At 31.9% G+C, this 22,633-nt stretch overlaps 1 protein-coding gene across 50 annotated transcripts in view; it reads right to left on the bottom strand.

Annotated features, from left to right (window-relative positions):
* The window catches only part of Mhc (myosin heavy chain), a 99,053-nt gene that overhangs the window by 69,212 nt on the left and 7,208 nt on the right, over nucleotides 1-22,633 (bottom strand). For 19 of the 50 annotated variants that reach the window (XM_081750873.1, XM_081750863.1, XM_081750905.1 and 16 more), the window contains exons 4-12: nucleotides 12,830-12,857; nucleotides 10,515-10,635; nucleotides 8,681-8,773; nucleotides 8,296-8,359; nucleotides 7,895-7,993; nucleotides 3,503-3,606; nucleotides 1,591-1,728; nucleotides 777-896; nucleotides 109-258 (exon numbers count right to left, since the gene is read on the bottom strand). In XM_081750873.1, coding sequence (XP_081606999.1) covers nucleotides 109-258; nucleotides 777-896; nucleotides 1,591-1,728; nucleotides 3,503-3,606; nucleotides 7,895-7,993; nucleotides 8,296-8,359; nucleotides 8,681-8,773; nucleotides 10,515-10,635; nucleotides 12,830-12,857 — 917 coding nt within the window. Of the gene's footprint in view, nucleotides 1-108; nucleotides 259-776; nucleotides 897-1,590; nucleotides 1,729-2,586; nucleotides 2,691-3,502; nucleotides 3,607-5,079; nucleotides 5,184-5,787; nucleotides 5,892-7,894; nucleotides 7,994-8,295; nucleotides 8,360-8,680; nucleotides 8,774-10,514; nucleotides 10,636-11,394; nucleotides 11,495-12,829; nucleotides 12,858-22,633 lie in introns of all 50 variants that reach the window. The other 31 variants (XM_081750895.1, XM_081750881.1, XM_081750858.1 and 28 more) reach the window with 4 other exon arrangements.

The raw sequence follows: 22,633 nt of genomic DNA, 5'->3' as shown, positions 1-22,633 counted from the left end.
TTTAAACTAAGTCTAAAATGTTCTTGAGTCAAAATAATTCTGTAAATAAAGAAAATTTTGAAACTTTGTATTGTTTATTTTATATTTGTTTTGAAAATAAATACTTACGTCGAAGATCTCAAAGCCGGCGATATCCAATACACCGATGAAGTGGGCTCTCTTTTGTTTTGTGTCCAGTGTCTCGTTACACTTTTTCACCAGCCATTTGAACAGACGATCGAACATAGCCTTGGACATGGCACTCACGGAGTACGTCACCTACAATTTAAAATATAAAGTAAAATCATGAGCATAGTAAAGAACTTAAGATAAGTGTCTTAAATGTTGATCGTAAGAAAAGATACATTGAATAATTATAATTCTTAAGAAAGTTTAATTCACAATTTGAAATGTTACTTCCACAGAATCAGCGTTTTCTTTAAACTATTATAAAAAAGGTACTAAATTTAATTTAATTTTGCGCTTGAAAATTAAACCCAGAAATATATTGGTGGAAAACAATGCACTTGGTTAAGAAGTATATATTTTCGTTTTTAAAAATTTAATATCTATTTTTTGTAAATAGGAAAATGTTCTTGTAGTATTAATTTTTAAAGCATATATGTTTGAGAAGTCGAACAGTGATATATATATATAATGTTATTACACATAAAGTTGTTCCTATTGTTATAGTTATAACTTTTACTTAGATACGTGTCTGTAACACTATCTAAAATTTGTTAGTATTAAGATTGTTTTATATGTTAGTGTAAAGTAATTTCTGATACGTTACGTACCTGATCCTTGTTCCTACCCTGGGTCACGAATTCGTTACCGACCTTGATTCTTGGTTTCAACAAGTTCTTGTACAAGTCCTCATGGTTCAGACCCAACAATTTGGCGACTCGCTCACCTTCCTGTGGAAGTATATCAAACATGAAAATTATCACCATAATCATTAAATTCATATAACTTATTTTAAGCTTAAGAACTTATAATCATAATGTAGCAGTCATATATCAATTTGGTATGAAGTTTACGTTTTAAATAACAAGGCAAACAGGATTCCTTTGTAATGTAATGAAAGAAACATATTCTTCAATTGGATTCTCTGTTTAGAACTATTTATATTAGAAAAAAATTAAGATATTGCGCACATTAACTAAAGCCAGAAGCACTACCTTGTTTTAAGACTAAATAAATTTAAATTTCCTTATTATGAACACATACAACCATTTTATACGCTTATTTAAGCTTTGGTTAAGTTATGTGAATGATTTTCAAATTATCTGATGAAAATTAACTAACTGAAACATAATAAAATAAAATATGTTACGTTTCCAAAATATTCACTTCAATTAATTTAGTGTTTAATTGAGTGTTTTGATTTGGGAAAATCGAAATTTTTGATATCTAAACTTAATAACTTCACATTTAACTAAATTAAGTTGTATTTGTTATTATTCTTATGAAAATATCTGTTTTATGACGAAGGACTTTTTAACCCTTACATTTTTATTTATAATGAGTGTATCATTAAAATACGTTTTAAGTAAGTTTTAGTAAATAAAATTTATGCTAAAAGCTTATGAAATGCGAGAATTTACTTACAACTGTACCATCGGCTTCAGCCTGTTCCTCTCGACCCTTCTGCTTGAACTTCATTTCACCCATGTGCATTACAGCGGCGGTGATCTTGTAGATGTTATCCTTCTCTTCTTGAGTGAAACCCAGTACATCAAAGGCTTTCTATTGTTGTAGAAAGTTTAGTATTAATACAAAAATACATAACAATAATTCTATTTTATACATTTGGGTGTTTAAAAAACATCTTGGTTTGGTGATTTTTTTCTTAAGTTTAATTTTAATAAAGTCATTTGTTAAGATTACAAATTTTTGCTAATTTTATTTGTTCAGCATTTGCTTGTAAAAAGAACATTGTTTGTAGTTATAACACGTGAAATGTGAAGAATAATCATAAATATTTTATTTATAATTTACGAATCAATACGGTTATTGATTTTTTGATACTAACTATATGCTATGATACTAACTATACAATTTTATGACGGTTTATTTAAATAGAAGAAAATTAGTGAAAAAAATATCATGCATGCGTTTCATATAATTTGGCGGGAATTTGAATGATAGGTAGAGGTTACTTACGAGCTATGTAAGGAGGTATATATTTATGGTTTTCTTCAGGATGAAGTATAAAATAAGTACTGAATACCATGTGTTAAGTCAATGGTTGGTATTTATTACAAAGTATGTATGTTCTTTGGAAATGTCTCATTCACCAAATAATCACAGGGGGACAAGAATTGATGTTTAAAAGGGGTCCAATAATGTACGATACTTAAGACTAGCCCATTTGAATTTTTTTCTTTTCTGTAACAATTTCTGAGGGCAGGCTCAGAATAACTTAAATCATAATGATCACCAGGGTCTCGTGCTGTGATAAGAGAGAGAAATAGAGAAAAAAATTGATTGATAATTGTATCTCCAGGCTATGGACAACGTGCATGATTTCCGTATTCATTATACGGTTTACGGTGCATAGATGAAAGGGTGGAGACTGTTGGGCAAGATATTTCAATTACTTACGTCGGTGAATATGCATTCCTCACCATCATCCACATTGGGAATTGTAATCTTACCCTGGGAGACATTGTGGTAATCATAGATGTCATTACTTAGCATACACATTTCTGAAGTTGAAAAATACAATAAAGCACGTGAAAGCGACATGAAGAAAAAGCCAGATAAGTATCATATAACACAGCTATGAAATTAGATTACTACTCTACTAAAGCATTGTACTAATCTATGTTATAGCTTTATAATAAAAATAGGAAAAACAATGCCTATTTTGGTTGAATTTACAATAATCTTTTAGAACTTTTAAAATGTACTATTAAAGTAAAATCTTTCACATATTTTACCGATTCATGGCATTGGTTTTCCTCTTGTGAGTGTAAATATAGGAGAAAGCATTAATTAGTACTACATAATAAGCTTAATTTAACAGCAGCAGAAGCTCGTTATCAACACAAGATAAAAGCTAAAAAAGAAATTAAAATACAAACATAGTTTTCATGATTGCATGTTCAATATTTTATATTTCTTTTCGTTGCTGCGCATTCATCCTAAAAGAAGCTATTAAGAACGAATTACGCCAGTTTTACACATTTTGCCTTTTTCTTTTCGTTTTAATTTTACCTTTATACAATATTTGTGCAGCATGCAGAGTAACAATTGATCCCAGGGCGTGACCATATGTTGAGCAATTGTATGTTTTTGATTTGTCCACGAAGATATCCCAATGTATCATGCATGTTAATTAGCATATATTGTACATAAGTTTGATATTCTTTTTAGTACAAAGATATTACTTGAAGGAGTTAATTGATGAAGAAGTATATTTTCGATATATAGACAGATAGAGTGAAAAATGTATATAGAAGACGCCTACCAATTTTGATTTGTTTTTCTTTAAATAAAAGATTTAGAAGTAACTTACATCCGTCAACACCATTTCTTCACCATCATCTACGTTAGGAATTCTGGTTTTACCTTGACTTACAAAATGGTAGTCTTCAATCCTGTCGCTCAAAAGCATTTTTTCTGGATGGAAATAAATAGGACAAAGCAAGGTTTTAATTGTGAGCTACAGTATGTAGATGTTAAATTGAAAGTGTACCACTCATTAGAGAAGACTTAGTAGATAAGTAAAATAAATTACACAAAATAGCGGTGTAAAAAAGCCAGGTTGAAACCAATACATGCAGTATGAATAATAATATCGAAATTTTAAGAGTGCATTAGAACTTGCATTTTAATCCAAGTTGGCAAAATACATGTATGTATGATTTTCTAGCACTTTCAAAACGTTAATTATTAAGCAAGTAAAAACGGCACCGATTTACAAGATATTGTGACGCTTCAAGAATATATTCAACGAGGAATTATGACGTCATAGACCCAGCCGACGAATTTCTCAACAATAAATGTTATCTTAAAATCACTGATAGTTTTATCTGACAGCATTTCTGGACTAGGAAGCTACTCGCACGATGTAGAATTATTATGATAATCTATTGGTGATCTAAATTGCTTTGAAAATATAAATAAAATGAGGACTTGAAAATATTCTTCAGATGAAAACAAGTAAAGACGAAAACGATCGACTGATAGCATTAACGTTCGTTTCTGCACCGATTTGATAATTTGTTTCTTTAAAATGAAGATGAAAAATGAGTCATGAATATCACATGCATAATTTTACCTTCTTTCGTAATTATTTGCAGACTAATGACTCAAATGCAGAACCAGGTCATTGGTACAAAGTATTATGCAATTTATTTGTTAATTTTATTATTTGTTCTTAAAAGTGTTCGGAATAATTTCGTAGAAAATTTTTAAACTTTTATCAACCAGTGATTTTGTTTCTAAAATAACAACTTATATACCGATTCTGCGATATATATATTCATACTGCAAGCATTTGTTTGATAATGACTAGCAAGGTGATTTAAGCATAGGTAACACTTCTTTCTTAAGTTGCCAAGGATAATAGCAATGCACTGGAATCTCCTGTAATAGCAAAACAAAGAAGCTCGTGAAATAGGCATCGATGTAGTCAGTCCCATCACCTAAAAAAAGGAAAACAGATTTGCTCCAAAGCAAGGTTTCGTTTCCTTTCTGTCCTACATAGAACTGACTACTAGACGAAAGAAGGCCGACATTCAGGCGCAAAGTGAAAGCTATTAAAATAATGAAATCCAGATAACACTGTCATAATAGTCTCTGGATACAAAATAATATAAAACTTAAAATAAAAATAAAATAAGAAAATAAGCAAAACATAAAATAAAATAAAAACATTTTCTTATTTGATTTCTAACTCTACAGCGCTTGGCAAAGTTTTTTTTTTAAAAAGAATAATAAAATAAAAATAAAGGAAGCAATGATAGTTGAGAGAACGGATTAAATTCGCTGCAAAAGAAACGTGAAGATAGCTGCAGTTTAAAAGGAGGCATCTTATCCATTTTGGATGCCAAGTTTGCAAAACATTCAAAACAGACGTCCCAAACTTACATCGGTAACGAGCAGCTCTTCCCCGTCATCGACATTGGGGATTGTTGTCTTTCCCTGAGACACGAAGTGGTAGTCGGTTACATCGTTTGACAGAAGGCACATTTCTGTTTAGGAGTAAAACAGGATTGGTCATCAGTACCGTAGCTTAGAACTTAACGTATATATTGGAGCACACGATGTAGAATGGTGATATGTGCAAGGGAGTATCCATGACATATATATCTGGAAAGGGCTTCACACTAATTAAATCTAAAGGACAGGAGAACGTATAGGTTTTGTGGTAATCATTACAAGTCAGCTGAGGGGAGCAAAAGCTCTCAAACTAAGCAAGTAACTTATCCTATATTCTAAAAACACATGACAGGTTCAGACTGAAACAAGTCATAACTTGTTCTTCCAATTAGTACAGGTTCGAAATGAATATATATTTTCTAATATTGTCTATCATAGTAAAATGAAATCTAAAGGAGAGGAGAAGCATTATTATTTATTTTCGTTTTTGTCATAGTTATGCGAAGGGAATTTGGGATTCTATAAACCAAATAAACACACTGAGAACCACAGCTTGCGTGCCGTGTCTCAACTCTGTCATGCAAACAATCACCTATATCTAAAGGAACTTATAATATAGGGCACAGGATTTGAGGAATCTGCTGTTTGTACTAAAGCGGACCATTTCACTAGCGTTTTTTGTAATAACTAACTTACATCAGTCATTGTTAATTCTTCACCGTCATCTACATTGGGGATTGTGGTCTTGCCCTGGGATACGAAGTGATAATCGTATATGTCGTTGGATAGTAAACATAAATCTGTTTCGAGTAAAGAGAAATAGATAATCATATCAATACATTTGATCTGAAACGGAGATTGCATTCCTGTTCTCTGAATAATCCTTACTGACTGGTGCGATTATTATTTTTGGAAACTCAACTTCTTTATTGAATTATAAATATGTATTGCTTTGGAAGCTTAAATTTGTTGCATAGATTGGTATAAGGAAATGCTAGCTACGCAAATATTACGTTTTATTTCAAATTACTGTATAATTTTCTATATCTATGTAATATCTTCAAACTGAATCTTATTTGAATATTCACTATCAGTAAATATTAAAAATAATATTCCTTCTTCTAAGAATATCCGATGTTATCTAATATAAATACTATATGAAATACCATTAATACTGAAAATATTCTTCCTTTCTCCACTTATTTCACATTATCTTCTGCAAAAATTAGAATTTTCCCTAACAGCTAGTATCGAAATGATCTTTTCTGCTTTATAACTCAAACTATCTAATGTAAATTCCTTTATATATTTCGATAATAAAATGCAAGTTCTACAACTATCCGATGCTACTCATTGTATCATGAATGTTCTCTTTCTTCTTTACTTCGTATATTTTTCAAGGTTCTATCGTATTGTGTAATTCAAATTTTAAATATAACACCCTTTATCTAATGGTGATGTCCGAATCTCATACAAGAGACAACTGTAATCATTACAGTATTATAATGTGTCTTATAAATCTTCATCAAAGTTTTGAAATTAAGAAAAATTTTACCATTCAAAAATAGTGGGTTATTTAATAATATATGTAGTCTGTTTTTTATTAAGCTCTTTGTTCTGCGTTGATCTATTTGTGGGCATTCGTTTTCGTTTTGTATTACTTTGTATTATGGTAATGAATACTAACTAGTCGATGAAGAGTGGAATATATTTATGTCCAATGCATTGGAGAAAAAGTACCATTTAAGGTAACAAGTTACGAATAGAAAATCTTATAAATCAAGAGACAAGAATGCCTATTCCATGTTTTTCAACACGTATATAATTATTCATTCTTTATCAATTCAATTGAAGAGCTCAAAAATATTATAAAAATGAAACTGAATAGGAGCACACGGAATATATGGACTGTGAAATATTTACTGTTCGCATTCTACTTTGCAAATTAGATGAGGTAATAACATAGTTGAAGAAATCCAGAATCTGTGGAAAAAATAAAATTATTTATGGATCATATTTTATACACAATAATACAGTATCCGTTTCTTCGAAGAATATGATGCAAATAAACACTATCAAAGAACACTAGCTTAATTATAATTTTAAATACAAACTACCACCGTGAATCTTAAAACGAACCATTTATAGAAAATTGATAGAAATAAAAATAAGTTATTAACAACACTAAATATATCAATAAAATCATTATAATAAATAACAAAGTTAATAATAACATTACTAACAAATTAAAGATATAAAAAAGGAAGGAATTGTGAGTGTGTCTAATTTTACCTTCAAACTAAATCGTCATTGTTAGAAAGAGACATGTGCCATTTAAACATAGTAAAAGAATCATATGTCCCCCTTTAAGGATGATCGATTTAATTGATATTAGGATCAAATTAATCAAAAGAAAAGTAGAATTTTTGACCAAAGGTCGAAAATATGAGAACTGAAATGTAAAATTGGAAGACAAGAAAACCTTTATAACCCTATCGTATGAATCGTTTCCAGCTAAGACAAACGTAAAACAAGTCTTTTACAGCATTCGATAGTAATCTATAAGTCTAATGTTATTTAAATATTTGATATAATGAGATATTTATCAATAGTGTTTAAACATTCACACGAAAATTTAAAAAAGAAAAACTCATGAAGTAGATTTATACTTATTAAAGGATATATCTGTAGTGATAAAACATAAATTGCAATAGGAAATTGCAAACTTGTGTTGTATGAAATATTTATGTGTTCAATGCAGAAAATATGTCAAACCCCTTTCTAGAAGATTGAAATCAATTACCTTTCAATCCTGGCACAGTACCAGACATCATCTGGTAGAAAATGTGGTAAGATCGCTCCAGGGACTGTTGTGATACTACTCTGGCCTTTTCCAGCAGATCTGGAAAGTAATCGATTTTGTTAGAAAAAATATATTTTTTTGAGTTGTTTGTCATATGCTATTAATATGAGTATCGCTATTTAATTGAAATTAAAGAATCAAAAGATAGTTAATCATTAGTAAGTTAAGTCAAGTTATCGTAAGTAGAGATTTTGCGTAAAACGTATAAAAAGCCTTCAGTTTTAACAAAAGAGACGAAATTCGAATATATTAAAAGAAAGCAAGATTTTTTAGTTTAGTCTAATATTTAGTTGAGCAAATATGCTATACTACATTTAGCTATTTTAAATAACTGAACTCACATGTTTCAATATCGGCACCGGCCAGTTTACCAGTTGGACCAAAGTGGATACGGATGAATTTACCCTGGGGAGTTAGGAAACGAAAAACTTAATAAGTACCCATAGACAAAACTGCAAACAATATATGATATATCTTGATGAACGTAAAATTTAAAGTTATGATTACAAAGAACACTACGACAAGAATGAACAAATGAATATTTATAATGAAATATATTTAACTTCTCTGTAATAGAATTTATTTCGTAAAATAGCAATGACACTACCTAGCGCATACTTGTTACAGTGTAGTACTCTCTTGAACATAAATACTGAACACTAATAATGTGAGGATACTATATTATTATTTGTTTAATATTGTAGAAAAGCAATGTTTCATACTTACGAAGCGAGAAGAGTTGTCATTTCGCACTGTCTTAGCGTTACCGAATGCCTCTAGTACGGGGTTGGTCTGTACGACCTGGTCCTCCAAGCTTCCCTAGAATAGTAGGATATTGAGTTAGAAAAGGGTACAAATGTCTATACCCAGTAACATTTTAAATTGAAAAATAACATGTTCAGGTGTGCTCTGATTGCTATGGACCAAATGACAAGATCATTGTAATACATAGATATATAGAACGTACATATTATCTAAACTTAACGAAATTGACTAAATTGACTAAATATGCAGTTATTTTTTAACTACTTGTTCTCACATTTTGATTTAACTCAAAAAAAGATCAGTTAGTTTTGACATTTTATATTCATTTTACAGAAGGTCTTACGTTATTTGCACTGGTTTTGAAATTAAAGCAAAAGTGTTGTTTATAAAAATACGAATAATATTACATTAGCATTGCGTTTTATATACAGTATGATGTGTTAATTATCTCATTAGCTCAGTAAAATAGACTAACCTAGCGTAACTTTTGCATTACTACGATTAGAAAATTAAACGCTGTTTTGCTGACTTTGATAACAGGAAAGATATGTGGAAATAGCACTTCTAAAAATAGAAAATACTTAAAACTGAAAACAAATAAATAGAAATAAAAATAGCATAAATGACATGCAGATTAGTTAAAAGCTTGGTATCTTTAAAGGTGTTAATTAAACAATTTTATGGAAAGCATACCAATTCTTATGCTGCTTTCACAATCATTGTGAAAGCAGCAAATAAACGTGCAGAAAAATAAGTAATAAAATAAAACAGAAAAATAAATAATTTTCAATTAAAAGAAAGATAATATCAAATATATAGATACTGTATGTAAAGTTTTGTCCATTTCGTTAATAATCACCTTAGTAACATTAATTATAATATCAATGTGTACTTTTTTCTTGCTTAAGAGAAAGAAGTAAAGATTGATTCAATGAAATATTTTTTACTACGCGAAATAAATAAAGAAAAAACAGACTAGTTAACTTCAATTCTCATTTAAGTAGATTCGCAATTGGTTTAAGCTATATAATTATTAAGCCTTTCTCTTATTTCAAAACAAAGTCTGACTGTTGTTCTGAATTGAAGCATGAAAAATTTTTAACCCTTGTTTACCATTACAAAAGAGAATTTTTAGTTATATTTTGATAAGAAACAACCTGTAACCTTTATCCAGAACTTCTCTTTCCGCAACTAAGTTTTTTTTAAACTACCTACATATGATTATCTAATAAACTACATATTACTAAATACTTGTTAAAAATTTACACATTTGGATCTATCTTCATTACTACATAGTTAACAGCAATTAGTAAAGTGGAAAATATGCAGATTATAAGCTTAAAAAAAATATAAACATTAACAAAATTACACAAACATCAAGGGTAAAATGTCGATAATTTTCCTTTATAAAATATCTATTGATGTAAGTTGCTATCAGAGCACACAAATGATTAAGGAAATCTATAAAACTATTATAATTATAATAATAATGATAATAATTATAAAGAAGCGCATATATTTATATATATATTGAAACAAGGACAAACAATTCTGGGATATATATGTATTTTTTCTCTGTCTTGTAGGAGGTTTCATGACAGAAACTGACATGAATTTTATTTTTTATATATCTAACACAATACAGCATCATCAGGAATGCCACAACTCTGTATTTATTGAGGTGGCAATTCACACCATGCGTTGAACAGAAAACAAAACAAATGTTTTTGGACCACCAGCATGGGACGTAAAAGCATCTGCTAGCGAGTCATAATCATCGTTTCATTACGTATACCTTCTTTGCGGCCTGCTCTTTTGCGGCCTGCACATCCTCTTTTTTGGTTGATGCACCTACAGTGGCAAAGTAAGCGATTACTTTCTTCGTGTTCTCAGTTTTTCCGGCTCCAGATTCACCGCTGTGTTAAAAGAGATTATTTGTTTTAACCATTAATATTCACAAAGTAAATAAAAAAAAGGTACATAACACATTGTGAGGGGCAGATTTTGGTTTTTGGGAATTGTTTGAAGAGAGTGGAATTAAGTTTGAGTTAAAGATATTGGAGCTGGAAGGGAATTAAGATTGGAAATTCAAAGAGATGATATTATTAAAGGAAGAAAGTATATGGAAGTCACAGCAAATGCGCAAGACCATTATTTAATTTGTGAAGAAATGGGGGTGAAAACTGCAAAAATAGGCGTGAGGAATTTCTATGGGGTTGAATTGAAATTTGACGTAGGTTTAGGAAACATTAGTTTAAAGTTCTTTCGAGTGTATTATAAAGATTGACGATACTTAAAATATAGCAGAAATTATAGAAGAAGAAAAATATTTGTTTAAAATATGTCGAGTAAATAACACGTGATAATGTTTGCAGAGAATCACTTTCAATTTATACTGCAGAAGACTAGTTTTTCCTATTATAATATTTAATGAAGTCATTGACAGAATTCATAGAAAATAAGTAGAAGAATTAAGAAAGATTTCTTTCAATAAAGGAATAGAATTTTTAGAAGATAACCACTGGAAAGAAAGAATCGAGATAAAAGATTAGTGTGTGTTGATGGTCATTCCCCATAATTACAGTGTAGAATAAACTGACCAATGTTTGATGGTGGTACTCAAGTTCTTAGACTTATCTTATGCCTAAATGGTGACTGAAGAACCAATCACTTACTCCTGAAGAAAATTCTTGTTTGTAGCCAGAAGGTGCGATCTGGGCAAAGTACTGTATAACCTTCTTCGTGTTTTCCGTTTTTCCTGCACCGCTCTCACCACTGTATGGAAAGGGAAAGACGTGTTGTACAGTTGTGCATGTACCTGATAATAGAACTATTAGTGACAATGGTAAAACAGGGAATATATAAAGGATAATCACACAGCATGGATAGTTGGTAAATTGAAATTTTAAGACAGTAAAAACAATATCCTATAATCACAATTGGATAAGATTTTGTAAGAAACTTAGCTGAGAGAAACTTATAATATTTAATTATTATTATTGTTATTTGGATACACACCTTCAAAGGGAGTATTGTGTTCGATTTGGCGATTTGTTCGAATCTTGTTCTGATTTTTTTTTTAACATGAAGAAGTGACGAGAGAAAAAGTTTCTTTTTTATGAACGTAAGAATTTTGGAACCGTTAAATATCATTGAAAAAGTAAATTCAAAATGCGTAGCGGACTTCTATAAATTGTTTCAGCTTTCCCCGCTAGTCTAGTGGTTACTGCGTGTGCTTTTAGTGGACGTGGACCCGGGTTCGATCCCAGTGGGAGAGCACAAAAGTTTAATTTCACAATCATTCACTTTCATTATCCATGCTTGGGACGTTAAAGTAAAAATTTAATTTATTTTTTTTTTCAAGTTGTTCAATCGTGGAAGAGAACTGAAAAGCAGATTTGATCCTTTCATTGCGTAAGTCGATTTTTGTCGACGCAAAGAAAATTTCCCTAACATGCGAATGTCGACTATATTCAATATTTTAAAATTTGTTTGTTCGTATCTTGGGCTTGTCGAAAGTAGTTGCTAAAGGTGGTCCATTCGACTTTGTGTTCTATTGTTTTCGATAAAGAATAGAACGCAAAAAAACGCACGGAAAATCTTCGGCGACTACTCTCGACAAGCCCAAGATACGAACAAAAAAATGTTAAAACTTGACTGTAGTCATTCGCAGGTTAGAAAAATTTTCTTCCCGTCGACTTATGCAGTGAAAAGGTTAAACTATTGTGTTTCCAGGTAAAAAATATTTTACTAGAGATTCTATAAAAGAAACCATTCGTTTTCTTCGTACTTCCTAGCTACAGAAAGAAATCAGAGTAAATGTTTCGAAGTATCGCCAAGTTAAAGAAAACACTGGATTTGAAGATATGTACCCAAGTAACAATAAATTTCGTCCAGCGGGTTGTATTACTACAATATTTAATTTACTTTTCTTTTAAGCGAGATTGTTCGTTATAAATCTACAGATTTTTTCTGCAAATACTTCATAGAATTCTTTCTATTAATAAAATAAAAATGAATATCTGTATTATATAATATATATAATATATATATATATATTGATCTAGAAGATATTTCCAGGTATTTCTGTGAAATCATATTGGTACTCACGTGATCAACATAGACTGATTTTCACGGTCTGAAAAAGAAAAAGAGGTTTATTTACTCTAAAAAAATGCAAGTAAATACTCTCTATACATGACAACATATATATGTTTCGTTTTCAAAATGAAACAATTATAACTTTATTTTCTTTAAATACAATAACAAAGCAACAATTTTAGGAAAATAGAATCAGCAGAAATATCAGAAATACAAAAACTCAGTGACAGCACTATTAAAATAAGGGAAATTTCAATCTCAATTTTCCTATGATTTCCCTACCAGTGGATTCTCTATATATATTTATATATTCTTTCACTATTGAAGTGACATCAATATATGTAACAGTTACAGACGTATACTTTCTGAAAAAAAAACTCTGATGAAAATAATATTTCAGAGGCTCAATGATTCAGATTGATCTGGATTTTCCCCTTTTCCCTTTATTTTCGTAGAACTATCATTTGGTTTATTTCGTAAAAGAAAGACCACAAGTTCTTCCATTAAATGCTTTATCAGACAGGGATGGGACGGAGAAAGTATGGAGAAAAAGGAAATGTAAAGAGAAAGAACAGTAATTGAGAAACGTTCAGTTGACTGCTATTATTAAAAAGAGACTGCTCGAATAGAACACCCATCTGTACTTGCTTTTTATTATCTGATGAAGTGATTTACGAAAATGGTTAACTGCTTTTTATTATCTGTTGAAGTGATTTACGAAAATGGTTAGAGTATATTTTCTTTTAATCGTGTTGTGGGAAAGTATTCCTACATTTTTCTGCCAGGTAATTTGCTATGTATCACAATATAAATGAAATTGTGAGGATAATACATTAACAATATAATAACCACATTAAGACATACCATTCATATTCTGCTTAACACACTAATACGTATATAACTATATATAGAATGTCAATGAACTATACCGACAAACTTTAAGAGGCGATTCACCAATATAAGAAAAAAAATCATGTAGGATTAAGCGCATACTTTTGGAGTTAGGGCTATCCAAAAGCGTAGAAAAGCTACATCTCAACACGCATTATTTCGAAGACGAGAAACCGTGGATCATAGTTCCCGCAGGTCGATGTGCTGACATCACGACACTCAATTAAAACCCGACTGGTGGGCCATACTTCTAAGCTGTAGTGTCCCGCAATGATATTATTATTATTATTATTATTATTATTATTATTATTATTATTATTATTATTATTATTATTATTATTATTATTATTATTATTATTGCGGCCCATATCAGTAAAGGGAGAAACATATGCAATCCGAAAATGCATATTTCTGCAAATGTGCAATATATGAGCAAAGGATTCCCCACAAGGCATAATTTCAAGAAGTGCTTCAAAAACAATTCACAGATATGCTCCAATTTAAAGGTGATATCAAAGTAGACAATATATAAACCGATAATCATGCCTGTTGTGCTGTATGGTTGCGAAACATGGTCACTTACTCTGAGAGAAGAACAGAGGCTGAAAGTATTTAAGAATATAATTCTGAGACGAATATTCGGACTCAACAGAAACAGGAATGGGGAATGGCGGAAACTTCATAACAAGGAACTCAATAATTTATAATCTTTACCAAACATTGTTAGGGTCATCAAGTCTAGGAGGCTCAGATGGGCAGGCCATGTAGTTAGAATGAAAGAAGTAGGAACGCTTTCAAAATTTTAAATGAAAATCCAGTCGGGAAACGACCATTCGGAAGACCTAGGTGCAGATGGGAGGACCATATTAAGATGGATCTCGCAGAAATAGGAAAAAAAAGTTAAAACTGGATCGAGTTGGCTAAGAACAGAAGTCAATAGAGAGCTTTTGTGAACGCTGCATTGAAATTCCGGATTCCATAAGCCATAGAGTTAGTTAGTTAGTTAAACAAAGTAAACAAAAGTTAGCCTTGATATCAGTGAGCACGAATTGATCGTCAGGTAGTCGGAAGTGTAAAGAGATTGCCAGCTCCACGGTTCCTCGTGTTCAAATAACGCGTGCTGTCCTGTATTGTTTCATGCTTATAAGTGAAAAAAAAAAAAGTGTCATGTACCGTGAAACATACATTGCAACATACGTTATTCCCTAACACTTCCGACTTCCCGCCGGCACATTACGTATTCATTGTTGTCAAGGCTTACTTTATGTCTACTTTAGACCCACCTTTAACTCAGAGAATATCTGAGAATTCTATTGGAAGCATGTGTAGGAATTATGCCCTGTAGGGAATCCCTTGAGCATACATTTCATATGGCAAAAACTATGCATTTTTGGATGGCGAATGTGTGACTTCCTTTACGCTGATACGAACCACTTCTTCACGGTTTCTTGACTTGGAAATAACGCATGTTAAAATGTAGCTTTTCCTCATTTTTTGAGTAGCCCTAGCTGTGAAACTATACACTTTTGCCCACATCCATATTTTTTCTTATTTTGATATAAGGAATCAACTCTTACCTGTCGGTGTAATAAATAAGAAACGCTGAAATTTTGTACCATGTAATATCAACAGTATTTGACACACATTGTTTGACACATTTTGTGATGCCACAAAGTTTATCAGTTCAATATATATATATGAATGAGTGAGAACCATAACGGTATAAGTGAGAGGTTCTCAACTTTTCCAGTGGTATACCATCAAAGCATATTAATTATTAATATCACCATAAGTCGTACGTAACCGCAACAGCGACGGCTTGTATCACCAGTAATGCGCGTAGTAGAGATTGAGAAACTGGTGTAAATGCATAAATTTTGTTTACGAGAAAAATGAGTTCAAAGTTGACTGATCCCATATGTCTCTTAAGAAAAGTGCCATTATAAACAACTATATCTCTGGCAGATAACATTATTCTGCTTAGTTCTCTTTACCACTTGAACATTCTTCTATGTAGTTGTCGCACTTGAACATACTTCAATTTTGACCAAAATTACTACTTATACCGTTATAGTGTTGCAGCCTTCATGCCTTACTATACAAGTAAGACGCCTTAGTCTGTCAGTCACGATAATTCATTTAATGTTATTCAAACTTCAAAACATTCGAGTTAAATAAATATCTAAGCCAAAATATTTAGATATATTTTAATCCATTTTGTGATAAGACGCCTCTGTCTGACGATTAGTTTAATAGTTGTCGCTTGTTATGCTTCCGCCTACTTGACATCAAGATACGTCACAAGCGTGCAGGAAATTTATAGACGAGTCGAAGGCTTCGGTTTAACAACTAGTATATATGTATACTCGTATATATTAAAAGATAATATATCAAAAGAATATGAGGATAATTCTGTATCTCAAGTAGTCCTGTGTAGATTAAAATCTGTATGAGTCCAGACGTACGCATACTTGGAGTAATCCCTTGGTATTCCTTAGCAGGGATGAATTCATGGGGTAGCCCAGGGGGTATTTCCCCCCGAAGAAAATTCATCCCCCCGGAGAAACTCAAAATTTCAATCACAAAATGTAGAAATTACTTCACCCAAACTGCCCTCCCCCCAAGAAGTTCACATTCCCCCTCGGGTGAAAATGTCTGAATTCAACATTGTCCTTTTTTTTTTTTTTTTTTTTTTTTGAAACTGTTGTTACATGTTTCAGTGTAAAATGGTCAACGTGTTGTACCTGGAACTATATATATACTAAAGTTTCTCTTTACGAATAAAAAATATTTCTTTTAATATATTGATAAATACAAACAGAAATGAAATATCGAAATATCTGTATCGTTTGTTTTTGTGCAAGGTCACGTTCTTAATTAAACTATCCAACGCACAGTAAACTGTTTTTAAGTGCAAAACGATGTATAATTGACCACAGTGCTTTTCTTTGTGGGTATCTATCAAAAAGGTACTAGAATCTTTCTTTCTTTCTTTCTTTCTTTTTTCTTTTTAAATAAAAGTGATTGGACAGAATTTACCCACTTAATTATAAATTATGTTATTGAACATAGCTAGTTAGGATATGTGATCTTGTAGTAATTCGTAACACACATACATATAGGGCTCCGGGATTTAGTAAAAGGAGAAAAGGGGTATTTAGTCCATGTATCATTTTATCCAATTTAAACTACGATCAAGTTTCATTTTATCTAACGTAAAATTGGAACTCAAGAAGGTTGTTTGTTTGTGTACAATCGACCAGCAATTTGCCAGTGAACTTTCTAGAATTGAATTGTTGTCGCCCCAGTATTGTAAAATGAAATCATAAATGGTACTTTTGCAGACATAATGGTAATTAGTATATTATTTGTATTGCTAATTCTTCTTTTTTTTTTAAAAAAAAAAAAACTAATTATTACTTGATTAATTATTAATTGATACTTAATTTATTTAGCATTTTTTTTGCATTTTGTTAGAAAATTAAATTTATATCAAGATGAAAATTATGTTAAGAATATCATAACGAATGAGCATCTCACAATTAAATATATTGACAAATATTTTACTAGTTAATAAATATAGTATCTGAACGCTGACTTTAATCTACCAGAACTTTGAGAAATCATCTTTCTTTGGGTTCGAGCTAAGATCTGAATGTCTACATATGTTAGGTAACGTAAAGAACTTAAGTCAGAATTGTGGTTGAATAGTCAGCAAATATTCCATGCGAGGGTACCGGTGGGAACTCATATCGATATCAAACTTAAGATTTAAATCTCATATAGTTTAGTCTCGGAGCTGAAAGAGGGACATTACACTTCAATAAACTCACAACATTTGGTCAGAATAATTTTCTTAGGTATTTTTGATTTAATTTGTCTCCCAATGCTGAACTTATAGAGCACAATGTTATAAGTTGTATTAGCTAAGAAGCTTTAGGTTCCATCGGTAATCAAATCTGTCTGTGGTTTTTCCTTAAGTCAACATCTAATATAATGAGAAACCACGTTTTGATTATCACAACATCCACGCCTGCAACTTGCTGACACTTAGTGGAGATCATTCGCGTATGTTGCATGATAAAAAGACTTAGAGATCATCCAAGCATGTATTTATTTCCCTTCCCATTTGCGTTTGAAAGCACCTGAAATCGCACCTATTATATCTTGGCTATTTCAAGGTTCCCCTCGGAAAGAAATTGAAACACGTTTTGAGCCCTCTTGTGTCAAGAAGTGCTCAGTCAAAAGGAAATGCAATTGGAGTTCAATGTGAAATTCAAATGAAATACCTGTAGTTAGGCTCTATAACTATTTGTCATACATTTTGAAACTAATTGGAAGGAGCAAACAACTAGGCTTGTCCTCAAATTTATGCCTGAATTCAACATTGGTTGTAACTAATATGATAATCCATTAACATATATTATTTTTGAAAAAAAAAGTCATTTGTAATTAGAATTATTTCTGTTAAGTCGATGTACAGTCTAGTGGCTAGCCGTGTGCCTTTGGTGCATGTGGACCCTGGCTCGATCCTCCGTGGGAGAGCACAAAATTTTAATTTCACAATCATCCGCCTACTTTAACATAAGGGTATAAGCGTGGGACTTTTAACAAAAAGGTCAACATAAATATAAAACAAATCCAAATGACCTACCATCATACATAAACAACCCCTTTATTTTGAAAGAGATTGATTTATCGGCTCTTTTCATTCCATTTCTTTATTAATGATTATGAAATAGGTATAATGAGTTATTTGACATTATATGTACTTTTGGTACTTGCAATACTAGACCTACTACTACTACTACTACTACTACTACTACTAATAATAATAATAATAAAATAATAATAATAATAATAATAATAATAATAATAATTAATAATAAAAATTTCCTACAAGGTCAAAAAGAACTATGGCAGGACAGGCGACTTTTAGTTGAGTAGTAAGTGGTCAAAACATGATTTCCCATCGCCGATATTTTTGGCTTTCTAGACCGAAGTTCCCTACTTTTTAATTCAGGATGCTTCTCAACTGCCTCACGAAGCTGGATCAACACCAACATCCTGTAATGCCTTTGGAAAGGAGCCCAGAACCTCGCACCAAAGATATTACGCGCGTAATCATTCGACTACACGGGAGCAATCATTGTTTGATTGAAGTTTGTTGTCTCTTTTCAGCACCGATTTTACGTGAGACGTTAACCTGCAGTTTAAGATGGAATCTGAATCAATGTAGTGGCTTCAAATTTCAAGGCTTTCCCACCGGGAATCAAACCCGGGATTCTGTGCACCAAAGACGAATGCGCTACCTACTAAACCAGCGGGCTGGCTAGGGAGCAACTATTACTGTTAACAGTAATAATAGCCTTTAGCATTAAGTCCAGAAACTATCATTTGTACCTATTTCCGTTTTCCTAGCTGCTGCATTATTAATGTCAAAGAGAGTGTAAAGTCTTTTATTGCTTTATTTCTACTTATTGCATCAAATCAATACAAACTTTCCTCAATTGTAATTTAATTTTGTTCGTTTGGAGTGTACCGAGACTTCATGAGATAGGACCTTAACGTGTGAATCATACGGGAGTCATATGAGATCCTCCCAGGAATCAAAGCCGGGACTTCCACCCCAGCGACAAGAGCGCTAGCAGAGCTCATCGTGATTATATTATTTTGAGTGTAGCGTGTCTGTTTATAAATCTGATCTTAAAAGCTGCAAACGAGTTAACGTAGCCATGAATTTAAAATGAAATAAATTGCATTTATATATGAGTAATCCGTACTATTCTGAAGGCATATACATGAGGAAGGAATATTTTTATTACTCCAGTAAAGGTTAGAGTTTAGTGTGTGCACTTCGAATTGTTTCATCAGCCTACATTGCGCGCTCACTTCGATGTTGCTGAATCACTCTCCGTTCTTCATTCGTAGGCGACGATGATAAAAATAGTTTCCTGTGTAAGGCGAGCTATTCCGAGTTTCAATCCTTATTTGGACTGCTTCGTTGTTGTACTTCGTTTAAAGCAGACTGAACGAATTAAAAAGAAACCCAGGTTACCATTACTAAATTATTTCATCTGTCGTGTGCTACTATGAATTTTCTCGTAAGTTCTGAGATGAAAAATACGATTTACTTTCAACGTGCCAAGAAAAGAACGTTAGTCAGACTCGTAGCCACATTCATAATAACAACTTCACATACTTTACTAGACCTCTAAATATTACATATAATGAGAATTTTTATGTACAAGTATCTTTAATTTAATTCCATTCATATTTTAGAAGTGTCCAGTATTACGATCGTTAAATAATAATTAATAATACCACAAATATGTGGTCTGGGATCGAAGGAACGATTTTTGCATCACAAGTGGCAATCTCCCATTAATCCACAATGCAACCATGAGAGACATAGTCTTGTACAGCATGGACACTATAGTACTTCTTGTTACTGTACTATAAACATACAATATACAGTAATTTTATTTATGAGTTACATATGTTTGGTAGATGTATATTCAGAGGTGTTTGTTTTGTGTTTAACGTCCAACGTTTACACACCGAGGCTAAGGGAGACGGTGATGAGACGGACGATACTAGTGAAATGGCAAAGGTTGAAGGAAACAGAAGAACTCCGAGAAAAACCACTCATACGGTGTTTGTCCACCGCAAAGCTTACTTGACGGGAGTTGGGATTGAACCAGGGACCTCATGCGCCAGAAGTGGGAAGTCCAGAAATGTACGTATGCACGAAGTTCGTTCTTCCCATATGGAATGTATTCATTCTTTCCAATCTATGTTCCATACGTTCAAAATGATTTTTTTTTTTTATGAATTGATTGTATGAAAAGAGATTATAAACGAGGATGAAACACCAAGGTTATAAACGGTTGTGCCTACTATTAACGTGGAGTCGGAACCACGACGGTGCAGTTAGCAGGTGAGCAGAGCATCGTACAAGATAAACCCTTGCAGTATAGGCTATTCCACACTATAATATCTTGTTTCCAAACAACTGGATTACAGACTACGCCACTGACTCCAGCTTCCCGTCATGAAGTTTCTTCGGTTGATTATTTCTGATTAATTTCCGATTAGGGCGTAAATATTATCTTGAATGGATATGGAGCTGACCGTTGTTGTTTTGAGCTATTTTCAAAAAATAGTGAAATTAACAATCCACTTTCCATCATTTGTGATTGGTGTTTTGGCTAAAACAGCCTTCATTTCCATCCTTAATTTACATTTTTTTTCTCTTTCTAATAAATTCCTATAGTAATACTACAATGAAATAAACGATACTTCATTTTGAAGATGCTACATATTTTTTTTTTGGTGTACAAAAAATAACTTTCTGTTATATTTTTAGAAAATGAAATTTTACAATTATAAAATACTAAGCCTACAGCCCGCTGTACACTATAGATTACAATCGTGCTTAATTAAAATATCTAATTTGTTACATTTAACAAATTTATTTATTTATTATTTTTAAAATAATTAAATTATAGCAATATAGTTTTTAAGTTGCAATTTAATCGTCATAGTATTTAAAGCGACAAGTTGCTTGCACAGTTTAAAATAAAATGAAACGAAATCTTTAAGTTTTATGTCCCACAATTATGCCGGCTAGACTAATAGGAGACGATGATGATGAGAAATGAAGGAGATGGTAGAATGAAGAAAGGGAGGAAACGGGAGAACTCCGAGTAAACCTACGCAGTGTTTGTCTACTACAAAGTTCACTTGGCGAGGGCTGGGATCGTACCTACCATGCACCAGAGGTGAACGCTCTACCACTGAGCCACCTCGGCCCCGCTTGCACAGCGTAGGTGGTGGGATCTATTAGCGCCAGGCACGCAAGGCAATAGCAAAGTTAGAGAGATTATTAGAGTGACTTTATTATTGGAAATTAGCATAAGCATACTGAGACGTTAGGATATCAATATATACAATAAACTTAAGTGGTCATCAGTAGCTCTGAAATTGAATGAGTAAAATAAAACAGTGTAACATAGATATCGCGGCAACTTGTTTCATTATTATTATTATTATTATTATTATTATTATTATTATTATTATTATTATTATTATTATTATTATTATTATTATTATTATTATTATTATTATTATTATATTGTTTCACGTTACACGTAAATACCCTGTAAACTAATGGGTGTTCCCAGGGCCGGATTTAGCATTTTGGCACCCCTAGGCCCAATAATTCTTTCCGCTCTCTAGTCTGGTTAAAGTTACTTTCCTAAAAATCTTTATTTAAAAATTATATCAGGCCTATATGTTAATTGCTTAAACACCAGTCCACGATGCAATTTTATCATTGCAAGTTTTTTGAGGAATTTACTTGGTTCTAGGCTTAACAAAATACCGTTAATGTATTAACAAAAGATTGGTGAACTTTACAACAATTATTTGTTCCAATGAACTTCAAAATCAGAATGCTTTATCAGCCTGATTTTTTAAAATCAATTCAAAAAATATGTTAAGTTATGGCTATTTATTTTTATTTCTAGATATTTTTTTAACTTTTTTTCTCTCGGCCGTGCGCCCCCTGGGAGCTTGCGCCCATAGGCCCGGGCCTACCGGGCTATTGGGAAATCCGGCCCTGGGTGTTCCTCCGCGATGGATTTGAGCAACAGAAAAGAACTGTGATTTGTGCAGTGCTTTGTAATAACTTACGAAATATACTGTATAGTTTACATCATATTCCAAATCTAAATAAATATGTAATTCACATATGTGTCATAAGAGATGCAATATCGTTAATGTAATATAACTTTCCACTACAAGTTGTTATTCTCTTAATTATTATTCTGAAATTTAAAGCCACCCCACACGTTATTTATGATAACGTGTTAATACTTCTGTATAGGAAAAATGTAAACATAAGAGTAACAGGAGGTA

The sequence above is a fragment of the Thermobia domestica genome, chromosome 3 (genome assembly GCF_964235325.1).
Source record: "Thermobia domestica chromosome 3, izTheDome1.hap1.1, whole genome shotgun sequence".
NCBI lineage: Eukaryota > Metazoa > Arthropoda > Insecta > Zygentoma > Lepismatidae > Thermobia > Thermobia domestica.
This window is presented reverse-complemented; position numbering and strand designations above follow the sequence as displayed.